The 14,657-nt window shown below is 39.5% G+C and overlaps 1 protein-coding gene across 1 annotated transcript; it reads right to left on the reverse strand.

Moving 5' to 3' along the window:
- Nucleotides 1-1,206: 1,206 nt before the first annotated feature.
- Nucleotides 1,207-14,501, reverse strand: ING5 (inhibitor of growth family member 5). Its single transcript, XM_042458300.1, has 8 exons — nucleotides 14,409-14,501; nucleotides 12,534-12,605; nucleotides 10,358-10,524; nucleotides 8,825-8,936; nucleotides 7,323-7,416; nucleotides 5,625-5,760; nucleotides 4,697-4,758; nucleotides 1,207-4,410 (listed from the first exon to the last, which is right to left on the reverse strand). The coding sequence occupies exons 1-8, from the start codon at nucleotides 14,446-14,448 to the stop codon at nucleotides 4,371-4,373; spliced, it is 723 nt and encodes a 240-aa protein (XP_042314234.1). The 5' UTR covers nucleotides 14,449-14,501; the 3' UTR covers nucleotides 1,207-4,370.
- Nucleotides 14,502-14,657: the final 156 nt, after the last annotated feature.

A 14,657-nucleotide genomic window follows, 5' to 3' on the forward strand; every position in this document is an offset into this window, starting at 1 on the left:
CCACTCAGCCTGGGAGACTCTCTCAGCCTCAGAGTCCATGGCAATTTGTTTTCCTCTCTTCTTTGTGTGATTATACCACTTTGTCCTCTAAGATCCTGGGATTTGTGGTTTCACAAGGCCTTTGGCCTTTGCTGGTGGTGCCTCACAAAACTACAAACCCCAGGATTCTGCAGGATGGAGCCCTGGCAGTTAAAGTGAAGTCAATCTGCATTACTTCTACCGTGTAGATGCACTCATAGTCCAACATTCAGACCATGCTGGCTCTTGTTTATATATAGTATAGCAGGTAGAAAACCCTGCAAGTGCCTCTTCCCAACATAGCAGTAAAAATGCAGTAAGGGCAAATGAAGATAATGTGTGACTCTCAGAGTCCACGCAGCACAGGATCATGTGAGAAAACACGGCCTGCTGCCAGAGACAGAACCTTATAGAGAGAGGCCTTTAAAAGTCATGGTCAGCACTTTGAATCGTGCCTTGAAATAGACTAGAAGAAGCCTTTCTTCCTAACACAATCCAAGTGTAGTGTTTATATTCTCTAGCTAACAGCAAGACATCAGATTTTGTCTGTGTTGCACCATGGTTGCTGTTGCATAATACAATTCCATTGAAAGCAAAGCAAAATGGATTGCGGCTTCAACAGTGAATGAGTATTTTGTTTTTGTTTTCATACTGTCTTTCTAAAGCTACTCTTCCCAGTCTCACTGATGAGGAATTCTGAATATCGGAAAACTTGTTCACAACTCTGTATCATTGCGGTTGCCTGAAATAAGGGTAGTGCGTCCTACATTTTTTCCCCAATGAAGAAGTTCTTTCTAGTTGCAGAACCACAGATCAACCAAATGGCATTTTCAATGTTGCCTCTGGCTGCATCCACTGCAGAAATAATCTGGTTTGATACTGCTTTAACTGTCCTGGCTCCATGGTGTGGCCTTCTGGGAACTGTAGTTTGTTGTGGCCCCAGAGGATTTATTCTGCAGTGTGGATGCAGCCTCAGTCTACTTTACTTTGATGGTTCACTTAATCTAGGGTTTTGTGTATACTCCACTACTCCCTTTAGCACATTTTCAGGTAAGAATCAACTATTCAAGTAAGTATTTTCCATGCAATCCAAGTATGCATTAGAGGCATGCCATACAGATGTTTGTTAGCAGTATGTGAAGCTGCATCTGTGCACTTTGTTCTACTTCAGAAATGAAAGATTTGGACTTTTGTTCCCAAAAATACTTTATTTATAACAATATACCTATCATATCTATAACATGATCAAAAATACAGATATACATTTTCACATTTTAATAAAAAGATTTCTAATATTCTCTTCAATTTAAAAAGGAAACAAATCTAATTCCTTGACAAGGAAGTTTAGGCTGCGACATCTGTTTACTTATGAGAAACTATGGAAAAAAGATGACTATCACAAAATATGTCAGTTATCTTTTAAAGAGGGAGAGAACCCATTCTCAGGTCTTCTCTGTGTTCAAATCCTGACAAGCAAAAGGGAAAATTATGAGAAAGGATACATTCAAAATTCAAGGGAATACATTCTCTGCAGATCAGAATCAAGATGACAAATACTCGTAATCTATATAAATTGAACAATCCTGAACACAATGATCCAGTTGACAATCAGCTTGGGGCCTTTCTTCCAGATGGCAACATTTACATGAAATACCTTTATTGCTCAGTCCAAGCCTGTATTTCAAAAACTGATTATAAACTGTATCTCCTATATATCTTGACTACTGTTCTAGTGCCTCCCGAAGAGGGAAAAAAGTCATAATTCTTTGGAATCATACATGAACTCAATTTTAGCTCACTGTAAAGTAACAGTCTAGTTTGCTTCAGTAGCTACATAGCAGCATTGTCTATGCAGAAACAATCAAGGGATTTCAAGATTTATGTTAACCTACAGCACTACTCTTCTGTTGTCTAATCATAATCTAATCAAAAAGAAGGGGAAACAGATCATAAGGAACATCATAGTAGTAACAAATCCCATCCTGTCTTATAGTCCAGAATAGTGCATTAAAAGCCTTAAGTGCTACTCATTAATTACTGAATTATAGAGTCATGAATACTCACAGTGTAATGCAGGCTGAAAATATCATTACCCATCAGCACAGCCTATATGCAAGCCACTTTTATGGTTGCTTGATAAAGCTATAAGGTAATCACTGACTCTTTCCCCCTCTGTTTGATTGGGATTGCAAAAGGATTGTCAAGCATGGTAGACCATATTCAGTTTAACAGACCACAGCTTCTGCAGGTTTACTTTATATTAAAAGGTATGTGCTTCCTGCACTTTAGCTTTACAAGAACATGTTCCCTCAAAGTAATTCTTCATGGTCTAAGGGGTCTAATGCCTGCTTTTGAAATTGCTCCCTACTTGTGCATACAATATTGAGAGAACAAAAGTTTCAGAATGAACACTTCCTCTTGTAAATAGCAAAAAATTATATGATTATGCAAAATTCTGGGAGCAAATTATGACAATAGGGTATTAGAACATCAAAATTATTTCCCTCCCTACAATGAAAACAGTGAACATTGAAAAGTGAATGCAGTCATAGGGAATATAAAATGAGAAAACCATCACTGAATTGTATTATTGCCTTCAATTGGCATGTGTAACCTTTGGGCCTCCTCCAGATGTTTTAGACTATAGTTCTCATACTAGTAGGCATTCTAGTTGAGGCTTCCGGAAGCTGAAATCCAAAACATCTGGAGGGGGAAATGTTCCCCACTCCAGCCTACTAAGCTATATGCAAAGGTGGGATGTGAAATAAGCAGTCAAAATTTAACATTATTTCATAACAAGAAGCAAGCCAAGTTATTTGAGTAATGCCTTTGTCTCCTTATTTTAAGGCTACAACTTTTTTTTTTACAATCTTTTGTCTGTTGACAATTCTTCCCTTTATTTTACTGATTGAAAGCAATATTCACTGTGATGCTACTGTCATTATGCTGTGTCAGTTATAGTAGTGCAGAATCCATCTCTTGGTCTACAAGAAAATTATTAACGAATTCCACATTCCTACCAACAGACAGCATATCTCTGTGCGTTATATTTGTACATATACAGCCATACTTACTCCATAATACAAATAAGGAGAAATGAAAACTGGCCATTTGTATAGAATATTAGTTATCCTTTCTGAACTTCCATCTCATATAAATTTGGAAATGGATGAATATGCCTATCAAATGAAAGTGATAGGCAAAGAACCATCTCTGTCTAGGATGCAGAGATGTGTATCTTTTTTCCGGTTATGTTACCCAAAGAGAATTTGTAGTTTTTGAAGCTGGCAAACACTATTACCAGACAGGGAACAAGAATATATACATTACAGACAATCATGGCTCTGTCATGCTATTTTCAACTTTCTGGTGAGAAAAATACACAGTATTGTCTATCTTCAATATGAGATGCTTTTTTATACTAGGAGGCAGCTGATTATACTCACAGCATGGATATTTCACATCAATTAAGCTTCTGTATAAGATCTTACCAAATATCCCTTGTGGTCTCTTCCAACTCTATAATTCTATATTTCTATTTCTATCTTGGCTGTTACACAGGCACAGGAATCTCTACTTTCTTAAAACTGGAGACCTTTTAAAGCTAGTTCGACTGATTGTTTATTTACTTTAATGTTAATTATTGACATACAACAATAATAGCGAAAAATAATTTCACTAATTTTTGTTTCATGATTTCATCTGCATCTTCAAGACCTGTGTCTTTTTTGTATAATACCAGCAAGACCAGAATGAAGTCCAGAGGAAGTAACATACAAATCAGAAATAATGAGAGCAGGTGTACAACTGTCCAACATGGAACAGACTTTAACAAAATAATACTTTTACTTTTTTTCTGTCTTTCCAAGAAAGCTTTCATTGTTTTGCAGCTCATCTCTAAAGGAGCAGAACTGCACATTCAAAAAGAGAATCCCCTTCTTTTAAGTATTTAGTATGGTTTTGGAAATGTACAATTAGATTTTAAATTCCTTCATAAATATTGTGTAGTGCAGAATGATCACACATTTGATAACAACAAATGATATCATCTTCACATGCAAGGCCATAGGCAACTTCACAGACTTCAGTTATGTGAGCAGAAATTCCAGTGCAGGGCTACTTCATAACATTGATTACAGTGCCATGGAAATGTAACCTGGGTAAATATCACACATGAACTTCCTCCACACACCTCTTTTCCAATTAGGATGGCTCCCTCTGTGATAAAGAAACTACAACTGGCCACTGATAAATACCAGATTAAACAAATGGGTCAGTGACAAAAAAAAAGATAAAATTTTGCAACATATATGAATATATTAAACTTCTTCTTTTAGATTATACATTCCCATCTACTTCTTCTTCTTCTCCTGAGCACAGCGAGGACAAAACCTAAGGACAGCAAAGCACAGTATTAGCTCAGTAGTGCTTCCGAAGAAGCATTTCACATATGGGGAAAACTAAGCAGTACATGATGGAACACTGAAACATTTAATTCTTTCTCTGTCACCCGTTTCAGACCACAAGCCTTGGGGTCTTTTATAATTGTAAAGTGCCTTGATGTAGGCAGTATAACAATAACAACAATAACAATAGAAAATGGAAGGACACTATCAAGGCAAAGAAATACGTTAAAAAAATTAAAATGGTACAGAAAAAACTGATTCATGGTACTTACCATTTCCCTTTGGGTTTTGTCGTAAGGTCCACACAAGCAAAATGAAACCATTCAATTGGACACTAAATATTGGGAATGTAAAAATATGGTAACTGTTTTTGACAGATTTTGACAATATTATTGAACATACTTCTACAAATCTGTTGTAAACAAAGGCTTCAGTATGCATGTTCTATGAATAATTCTAATTCCAAATCAGTCCAATGGAAACTCCTAGTGGTTATCTGAAAGAGGTACTTTGCACTGCAAACTTACCTCTCCCTCTTCATCTACAAATCCCCATATCCTTACACAACTACTGCACATCCTCTTTTCACACTTTTTCCAGATATACATTCTGAAAAAAAAAGTATCATGCACTTTCACTTAAGAAATGTGCAACCCGACCCTATTTTCTAACCTTGAATGGTTTATGATTTTGAGCTGGATCCTTACTGTAGCCCTGCACTAGTCAGAGCCTAGAAAAAGCGCTTTTTCGGACTACAGATACAAGCTAGACTTTGAAGTTATGGTACCAAAACAAATGAACGAACAAACAAAACCCTGCTGCTAAATCTGGCTGCAGTTTCCTATCTGCTGCAAATTAAAAATGCTGCACTTAAATGGGACTGATAGAACACAGAGTGAATCATGCCCAAGACAATCTCCATATGTGATCTCTGGAGGCATAAAAAGCTGCCTGAGGTTTGTAGGGTGTGAAGAGATGGTTTTACAGCAAAGCCAGAGGTAAAATAATGTTGTGAAAAGCCACATCCTTTCCCCAGTTTACAATTATACATTAGGTGGACAATTCTAGTTCACTGTTCTGCAGCCCAGATTAATGCAATCAATTTCTTATGTAAACACAATATTTTCTTTCCCTTAAAGAAAATGCTTTGCTATAAAATCTGAAATGAGAGCAGATATTTTTGGTTATCTCAGTACATACATCAGGGTTGTCACAGCCAATCATTTCTCCATAGGATACTTGGTGGCACAAGCAATATGTGGGTTCATTTGGATCCACTGGCATGTCCAGGACGTCAGAAGGATGAACTGAGAGGATGGTATCAGCTAATTCAGACCTTCAGTGGAAACAAGGCAAATAAGAACTTACTGTATATACTCATGTATAAGTCTAGAAATTTTGGTCAAAAAATCCACCCAAAAACAAGGGTCAACTTATCCATGGGTCAATGTAAGTCCTGTACTTTAACTCTCATATATATATGTGTGTGTGTGTGTGTGTGTGTGTGTGTGTGTGTATACATATACACTGACCTCTCTCTGCTCTCTTTTCCATCTAGGCTTTAATGTGAACCAAAACTGTTATGCCTTCCTGAATTTTGTAGGTTCTTTGTCATCGTTTTCCTTTGCTTCATCATTTAGATCCTTTGTTGCATGTCCCTAAGTTTTACCCTCGACTTATCCACAGGTCATAGCAAAATCCATCATTGTGGCCCCAAAACCTGCCCTCGACTTATACATGAGGTTGACTTACAGTCGAGTATGTACGGTACTCTTAAAACTTACTTCACATAGCAACTTTGGTAGTTCAAAAAGCAAAGATTTTGCAACTATTCATGAGGTCAAATTTAATTCATTTATTCATTAAAATAGTTATATCCTGCCCTATATATCCTGCCCACCAGGCTTAGCCCAGAGACAAAAGAAGGGCCCTCCCTCCATTCCATCTGACATGGCCCTGGCCTCAGAGGGAGAGAAGAACAGCTGGACTTCATCCCCTTGCCCACCACCATTTCCTTGTCCTTTGTGTCATGTCTTTTTAAATTGTAAGCCAGAGGGAAGAAAAATGTCTAATTAACTATTTGTTAGCCACTCTGAAAGGATTTCTAAACAGCAGGGTATTAAAACGATGATAATGATAAATCATATAATAAAAATAAAAGAAGTTTAATATATTCATACATGTTGCAATATTTTATCCTTTTTTGTCAAATTTAACATGAAGAGTATGAAAACATGTGAAGTTAAGCATGCCAAAGGATCAAGTTATTATATAACACTGGTAATATTAAAACGAAAGGCAGTTTAACCTATAGCAACAAATGCATAAAGGACAAGAAACTCTGATTCAATCAGCATCCAACTTTCAAACAAAGAAAGAGTTGTGAATTATATACAGGAGTATCTCCTTACCCAAGCTCTGCAAAACAAGAAACAGCCATCATCAAATTATGGTGACTTGTTCCTCCCATAGTGTGAGTACAGTGTGTGCATCTGAATGCAGAGATTAACTGGAATGTTCTAGAGTAAGGGTGGGGAATTTGTGGCCCACAGAATCATGCTGGATTACAATCTCTACCAGTTTTAACATAGTAAATGCTCACAAATCAAAACAGTTACACACCAACAAGATCTGGAGGGCTGCATATTTCTCATTCTTGTTCTAAAAAGAAGTTACAATTTTGTTGTGTTTTTTAACTGAGCCTTCTGAACAAGGCACAAGCAGTTGATATATGCTCCAGACAGTCCTAGGACAGGTCTGTTTCCAGGAACTGAATAAAACATTGATGAATATGAACTTCAAAGTACTGTTGCTATCACAAGGTACTATGGTACACATAAAATTCTAAAATAGCTTGTTTAAAGCAAGCTGCCCGTTGATAGCAGTGCTGATGCTTACCTTCGTTTTGGCTTCTTTTTTACTGGAGCCTCTTCCTCAGATATTCTCCGACCTCGACCTCGGGAGCTTTTCTTATCCTTTGGAATTCGTCCCTCTAAAATAATTATTTCCATTTAGTAAGCCTCATAAGGAACAAAAACTTAGCATTTTTTACAACCATTATTTTGAAACATTACTAATGGTTTAAAAATTGTACTATTCTGTATATTAAGATGCTTCACAAAATGAAAGCAATATTTTAAATATTAAAAAAAATATTTTAAATTTATTGAGAACTAAATCCCAGTAAGATCAATGAAGCTTTCTAAATATGTTTAAGACTGCAGCTTAATAAATGAAAGTTTGTGAAATCTGCCTCTCACATATATCTACGATCTGATAATAATCCATATGAAAAAAAAACTGCATAACACCCTTAGCTTTTTAAAGTACACTCTTAAAAATGGTTAATATAAATGTCTTCTGTTATCTGCATTACTTAATTTGCTTTACAGGAATCTAGTTCTATACACAATCTTAAATTGAAAATATACAGTATATGCAATCTTAGACACATCTTGGGTTGAAAATAAAATTTCAGATAAGCAAAACAATCTATTTTACTGGTCACAACATATACATACACGCTGATTCTATGCATTTTTAAAAAAAGGATACTTCACCAAGTTCAATGTAACTCACTGCCAAGTATATGAGCATGCAATTATAGCATAAGCTTTCCTGCCTTGAAAAGAGCTATTGTAGCCAGAAAGCTCAATATAGTGCAGGGTGGGAATCACATGGCATTCCAGATACTGCTGGACTGCAACTCCCAACATTTCTTACCAATGGCTATGCTAACACGGTCTGCTGGGTGGAAGTTGGAAGTCCAACAACATCTGGAGTTTTATGATTCCAACCTCACTATAGTGACTGGCTAACAAACACACACACTCCAAGTTGGGGCTAGATGCAGCATGAGTAACGTACTGCATAAGTGGGACATCATTTCTGCCAGTAAGCAGGTTACACATTAAGGGATATAATCATAGCTCAGTGGCTGAGTATCTCCTTTGTATGCAGAAGGTCTCAGGTTCAATTCTTGTCATCTCCAGTTAGGGTACCAATTTGCATATATTCTATAGTATAGATCATACATTTGAAAATCTTTGCTATTAATTTAGAAACATCACACACTTCATAATGGTTGGAAAGACTACGAGAGGTAATCTGCTTGGTTGATAGGCAACTTTAAAATTTCTGTTCTCTTTCTTTTGGTACTTTATCTTTAAACTGGACTGGACATGACAGCCCTTCAGAGAACTGCCCTTTGAAAGGTAGGACCCCTGGCCACTCTACTGCAAATATATATATAAATATATTTTACAACAGACTGTATTAGTACATTAGAAGTTTCTACTAGGAAAAACAATATGCCTTGGAAAAGTACAGTATACAAAAATATAATTTCAGGTCATAAGGGCTTCTTGAGAGTGAGACTATACTGTTCATAAAGTACACACTTTTCAAATTTTGTGTTGCAGGGTTTTCAAAGTCACTGCCTTCCAGCTTGTCCTTTAAATCAGCTTCAAATCGTGCCAAGTCAGCATCCAGCCGTCGAATGTGTTTATCTACCTACATTAGAGAGAGATCACACAGCTGAAGAAATAATACCATCTGGTATCTCTGAACAGTATCTCTATCAATTGTAGGATTCAGTTGAGTAACTGAAATCAGCAAACCCCTTTTCTCAGATTTCCTCTATTTTCTTGGGCTGAATGGCCCTTGTGATCTTTTCCAGTTCTATGATTCTAATATAGTCACTCACACCTCTCACCTGTTGGCACATGGATAGTATGCATTTTACCCTTTGCTTTCATGGCTGCTATACATATGCCAGCAAAAGACCATGGCTGGGGGCAGGGGGTTAGAAAAACATACAGTACTGTTTTTCTACCACTAGTATGGATCCTCTTTTAACCAGATAACTCCTCCCCCAATGTTCTTGGCCATCTATGTAAACACAGATTAGTGTAATGCGGCTGGTCCTGGAACATATCATGCTCTTATCAATGGCATGAACTTTATACCTGGTCTAACTGTTCTGGTCCTCCAGAACTTCAGTTCCATGGTCTAGAAAAGTTACTTGTTTGGATTACGGCTGCCAGAAACTCCCAGCCAGCATGACTAGTGTCTCTGCTAGAATCTCAAAGCAGAGAGTACACCCTGGACTGCCTCGCAATAATAACCTTACTTTCTACTATAATCTTCTTTTATAAAATGTAATCACAGAGGGAATGTCAATAAATCCTCTGCTGGCAAATCCAGCTGCTTGTCAATATTCCACATTCTAAAATAAACTTCAGGATTTTGACCTTTTGCTCCCAAAATGGATTAAACACGGAACAATGGATTAAAAATTAAACATGGAACAATCATGACCTTATACACAACCCCAACGCAAACTTAAAACATTCTTAGTATTTTTATGGGTTTTTTGGGCTATGTGGCCATATTCTAGCTGAATTTCTCTGCTAGAACATGGCCACTCTGCTAGAACATGGCCACATAGCCCAAAAACCCCACAAAATACTATGGATGCCGGCCATGAAAGCCTTCGACTTTACATTAAAACATTCTGAATTAGAGAATGTTTATCATCTTCCTGAATTTGAATCAATCACAGAATCTCCATGCCTTCATAATCTCTGGAGACTGGTGGCTTTTATGTCAGTGGGATAGTGAATTTGCTCCAAGTTTTACTTTGAAGTTTAATGGTAAACCTATCCAAATTGCAGTACCTCCCCTCTCCCCCCCCAAAAAATAGGATCAGCATTTTGGATAACTCCTTTAAGGTTCAGAATAAAACTTCAACAGCTTCACTGCCTCACTAACATGGAAGCCACCAGCCACTAGTGTCTGTCAAGTAATAACTATATACCTCAGTTTGTCAACTAATAACTACATACCCCAGCTGCTGAGGTAATAACTACATACCCCACTAATAACTACATACCCCAGTCTGCAGCAAGAGTACTTTACTTATTTAATCTTACCATCTCATAAGTCTGCATGGCCAGCTGCACTTTGTCATCACTGTACTCTTTGCACTTTGCATAGGCATTCTGAATCTTCTGCAGGATTTCCACTCGTTCATCCGACGACAAACTCCTCACAGTTGAAATGTACTGAGCCGCAAGACTGTCAATTTCTGCTTTCTTGTCTGCAGGTAAATGGGACATAACATGTGCATGAAAGGACCTGGCAATTCTCCTAAATACTTTTGTTCCTCCCACAGAGTTTGGCTTTTAAGACGGCAAGTCAGGCAACTGGGAAACTGCAGATTCACAGAGCAGGGGGTAGGGACTTTTTATTACTTCCATCCTCTCTGCTGCTCCCATTGCTGCCATCATAATTTTCACCCTCTTCCTCTTCCTTCTCTTCCTCCTTTCTGGGTAAGGGGTGGTGGCTGGGCAGCAGGCTGGCTGGTGGACAAGCAAGCAGGGATGGGGAGACAGAAAAAGCTGCAGCTTTTCTCCTGCAGTAGGAGGCAGCCCTGCAGTCTTGCCTCACTGAGAGAATCTGGGCTACCCTTACCTTTAAATTACCACACTCTGCTCCCCGCTCCTCTGGTACAGCTCTAAGGAAAAGTTCAGAAGCATTCACTTCTTTATCTAATTAACTGTATAGTGCCATACCATCCAAATGTGAATCTCAACTATGTTATTTTTTTAAAAAAATAAGACAATGTAAGACCACAGTTTATGAAGCTGGACTGTGTCAAATAACCACAGTTAAAATTAACTGTAGTTCAGACATAATGGCAAACAGTAGATAATCAAGAAGTGAATGTTTTCAGTCTCCCTGTAGCTATGCCAGAAGAGAGGGAAGCAGAAGAGCACGTGGCTTGTTTCTGTCATAATAAAAGAGGTGTGGGAATCACATAGCCCTCCAGGTACTGTTGAATAGTAGCTCCCAGCATCTTAATCATTGGTTGAGGAATGCTATGAGCTGCAGATCAACAACTGTGCTTTTCAGCAAAATCTGAAGCATAACAGTTTTCATTGCCTCAATTAATTATGGTTTTCAGTATGCTAAAAACAGTTTCTCCTTATTGCAGGATCCATCCCTTTTCTGGAACTTCCCAGTCCTGCTACTCCTAGAGGGCCAGCCCCACAGAATGAAACAGCCCAGTAAATATGTATGCATAAGACTGAAGCCCAAGAGTACAGTGCCATTGGAGTTTATCAGACAAGGGAAATTGGAAGTATAATCCAATGGCATGAATGCAATCACGGGGTTTCACGTTATTGCGTGATAGACTGCCACATGCAAATTCGGGCAATGACATGCTATTTTCAGCCAATGAGAAGCCAGTTTGAATGCAATAAGCATTCACGTAATTTCGCTAAACTAGCGACTTTACCTGAATGCGTTCTGGCCCCACTTTCTTTTCATTCGAAATTAAGAAAAATTCCTCACATGTGATAAACTCCATTGTCAAAGCCAAAACAAAATCAGTACTGTAAGATGCTCATATCTACTTTCAAAGTCTGTCCATCTGTGCTTTAATGTCCTTAATGAGCCTTTATCAGATTCAAAATACAGCATTAATTCTGATGGTTTACAATGGACCTTCCACATTCGCTGGGTTTAGGGGCACGGGACCCCAGTGAAAGAGGAAAAAACACAAATTAAAAAAAATGTATTTTTCTTTACCAGAGAGAACTCCTCTCTAGGTCTCTCTAGTTCCTCCAGAGAATTTTGTGGTCAAGATCTGACAACAGTTGACTATGAAATTGCACTGGAGGACCTACAAATGCCTAAAGAAGTGTTCTCTCTATGAATTTCTAGGTCTCCCAGCATGACTTTTGGTACAAGTTGAAAACAGAGTCACACTGGAGGCCCTAGAGATTCCTAGAGAGAACATATTAATCAAGTCCGTGAATAATCATATCTGCAAAAGTCAAAGCCATGAATGTGGAGGGACAACTGTACAGTACTAGCCCCGTCAGCAGAAATGACATTTTCAGCCCTAAGATGCACTGAGCTTTGTAAGACTCAAGACCTGAGAATCTCGACTGTGATCTGATTAAGTCCTTAAAAGTATATAACAACTGAATCCTATACTTTTAGATGTTTGCAGATTTGCTATTTATAAATACATCCAGGTTGTTATTTATTAATTTATTTTCAGTGAAAAACCAAATTAACCAAAATGCCTCAGTTTACCTTCTGTTCTCTGATCCAGCTCACGCATAAGTTGGAAGTTCCTCTGTAGCTCACAGGGAAGGTTTTCTATGCCTAAAATAGAGCGATAAAAAAAATGGCAGTTTCTTCTATGCCACAGATCTTTTCATACAATATGTTAACTAGAGACCATGGTTGCCTTCTCCTACCACGCCTTGCGCTCTATTTGTTCCCTGTGGCATAATCCATATCAAGCTGGCTCTTGAGCTAGAGCCTCAGAAAGAAATTATGATTGGTGAGAAGTTCACATGACGTTGCACAAAACCTGGTATTAAAGCGGTCACAAAGAAGCATTAACGAGCACCTTTTTACTTTTGGGATTTAAGTGACAATGTATTTCCAATATCACTTTATTTGTGCAACTGCATGTGATCATCATTCGCGCAATCACGCACCATTTTCGCTTTATTTGCAGGATGATTTAAATGTGTTTTAATCTCTCTTTAATACCAAAATTAGCCCCAGTGGCAGTGAGAGCACGCCCTAAAACACACTGCAGAAACTACCCACTTTGACACCACTTTAAGTGCCTTGGCTCAGTGCCATGGAATCCTGGGAACTGTAGTTTATTGTGGCACCAGAGCTCTCCAGAAAGAAGACTCAATATCTTATAAAACTACAGTTCCTAGGATTTCCTAACATTGAGCCAGGGAAGTTAAAGCAGTCTCAAACAGATTATTTCTGCAGTGTGTTTTGGGCCTGCGTCAGAAGGACTGAGGGGAAACTAAGGGTTGTGAAGTCAAAGGCTTTTGTGGCCAACATCCACAGTTTTATGGGCTTTTCAGGCTATGTGGCCATGTTCTAGAAGAGTTTGTTCCTGATGTTTCGTTGGCATCTCCAGAGAATGCTGGCATGGAAGTGAGTGGGGTATATATAGATATATAGTGTGTGACTCTAGGTTGGAAGGAGTGATTTCCATGTTAATCTGTGTGTTGTTCTGTTGTTGAATGGGAAGGCCTCAGGAGGGGAGGACTTTGTGTCTGTTTCATTAGAGGCCCATTTTGTGCTGAGAAAACCCCTGGCCCTGGCTGGTGGTCATTTGCATTTTGCTGGGTCTTGATTTTGGCATTTTTCAGGACCGATGGGCAAAATTGTGCCCACTTTCTGGGTTTCTTCTTTCCTGTTGAGGTTGTCTAGGCGTTTGTGGGTTTCAATGGCTTCCCTGTGCATCCTGACCTGATACCTAGAGTCACACAGTATACAGTGTGTATATATATATGTGTGTGTGTGTGTGTGTGTATTATGAGGCAAATCCGCCCAAAGACAACTCTTAAGTTTTTTGTGGGCTTTTGTGGATGTGCAGCCATGTTCTAGAAGAGTTTGTTCCTGATGTTTCCCCAGCATCTGCGGCTGTGGCATCTTCAGAGAACGCTGGCATGGAAGAGAGTGGTGTGTGTGTGTGTGTATGTATATATATATGTGTGTGTGTGTGTGTGTATCCCATTCTCTGAAGCCAGAGGCACAGAAAGGTCAGGAAGGAACTCTTCTCTAGGACCTGGATTGCCACAGAGTCTGAAGAACTACGAAGGCTTGGCTTTTGGGCGGGTTTCCATCCTTCGTCGCCTCATTGAAGGAGAAGCCACAGCGGCCCCTGGAGGCCGTGGCGCTGTAACTGCAGCCTTCTGCGTAGCGATGACGCATCGAGAAACTCCGCTTGGTTCCTCCCCCTCCCTCCCCGGCCAAGGGTACGCCCACGCGCCATGGTCTGTGACGCAGGCGGAATTGCCGGCGTTCCATGATCCCTCCTCCTCCTCCTCCTCCTCCCTCTCCCCAAACCTGGCTTAGTCTGGCCCTTAATACACACACACACACATATCGCGCGCGAGCCCCCCCCCCCCCCCCGGCCTAGGCACTCACTGTCCAGGTAGTGCTCCAGGTACAAGGCCGCCGCCGCCATCTCGCGACCAAGCGCCAGCTAACGCCCACCCTCCGCCCTACTCCCCCCCTCTCTCTCTCTCGCCCGCCCAGGCAGCGCTGTCACCACTGGAGAGCGGCTGAGCGGCAACGGCCGGCCGAGCCCTCATTTGCATATTCAGCAGAGGCCGACGCCCATTGGCCGAGCGGCCCTCCTCGGCGACGGTTATAAAGCACTGGGCGGGGCCACGG

The sequence above is a fragment of the Sceloporus undulatus genome, chromosome 3 (assembly GCF_019175285.1).
Source record: "Sceloporus undulatus isolate JIND9_A2432 ecotype Alabama chromosome 3, SceUnd_v1.1, whole genome shotgun sequence".
Classification (NCBI taxonomy): domain Eukaryota; kingdom Metazoa; phylum Chordata; class Lepidosauria; order Squamata; family Phrynosomatidae; genus Sceloporus; species Sceloporus undulatus.

Excerpts from the sequence above, each read along its gene's own strand:
- ING5 (XM_042458300.1), bottom strand. The coding sequence starts at position 14,448 with ATGGCGGCGGCGGCCTTGTACCTGGAGCACTACCTGGACA. Across the intron at positions 8,937-10,357 it reads CCATGCAGACTTATGAGATG|GTAGATAAACACATTCGACG; the intron begins GTAAGATTAAAT and ends TCTCTAATGTAG. Across the intron at positions 4,759-5,624 it reads TTGGCTGTGACAACCCTGAT|TGTCCAATTGAATGGTTTCA; the intron begins GTATGTACTGAG and ends CCCAATATTTAG.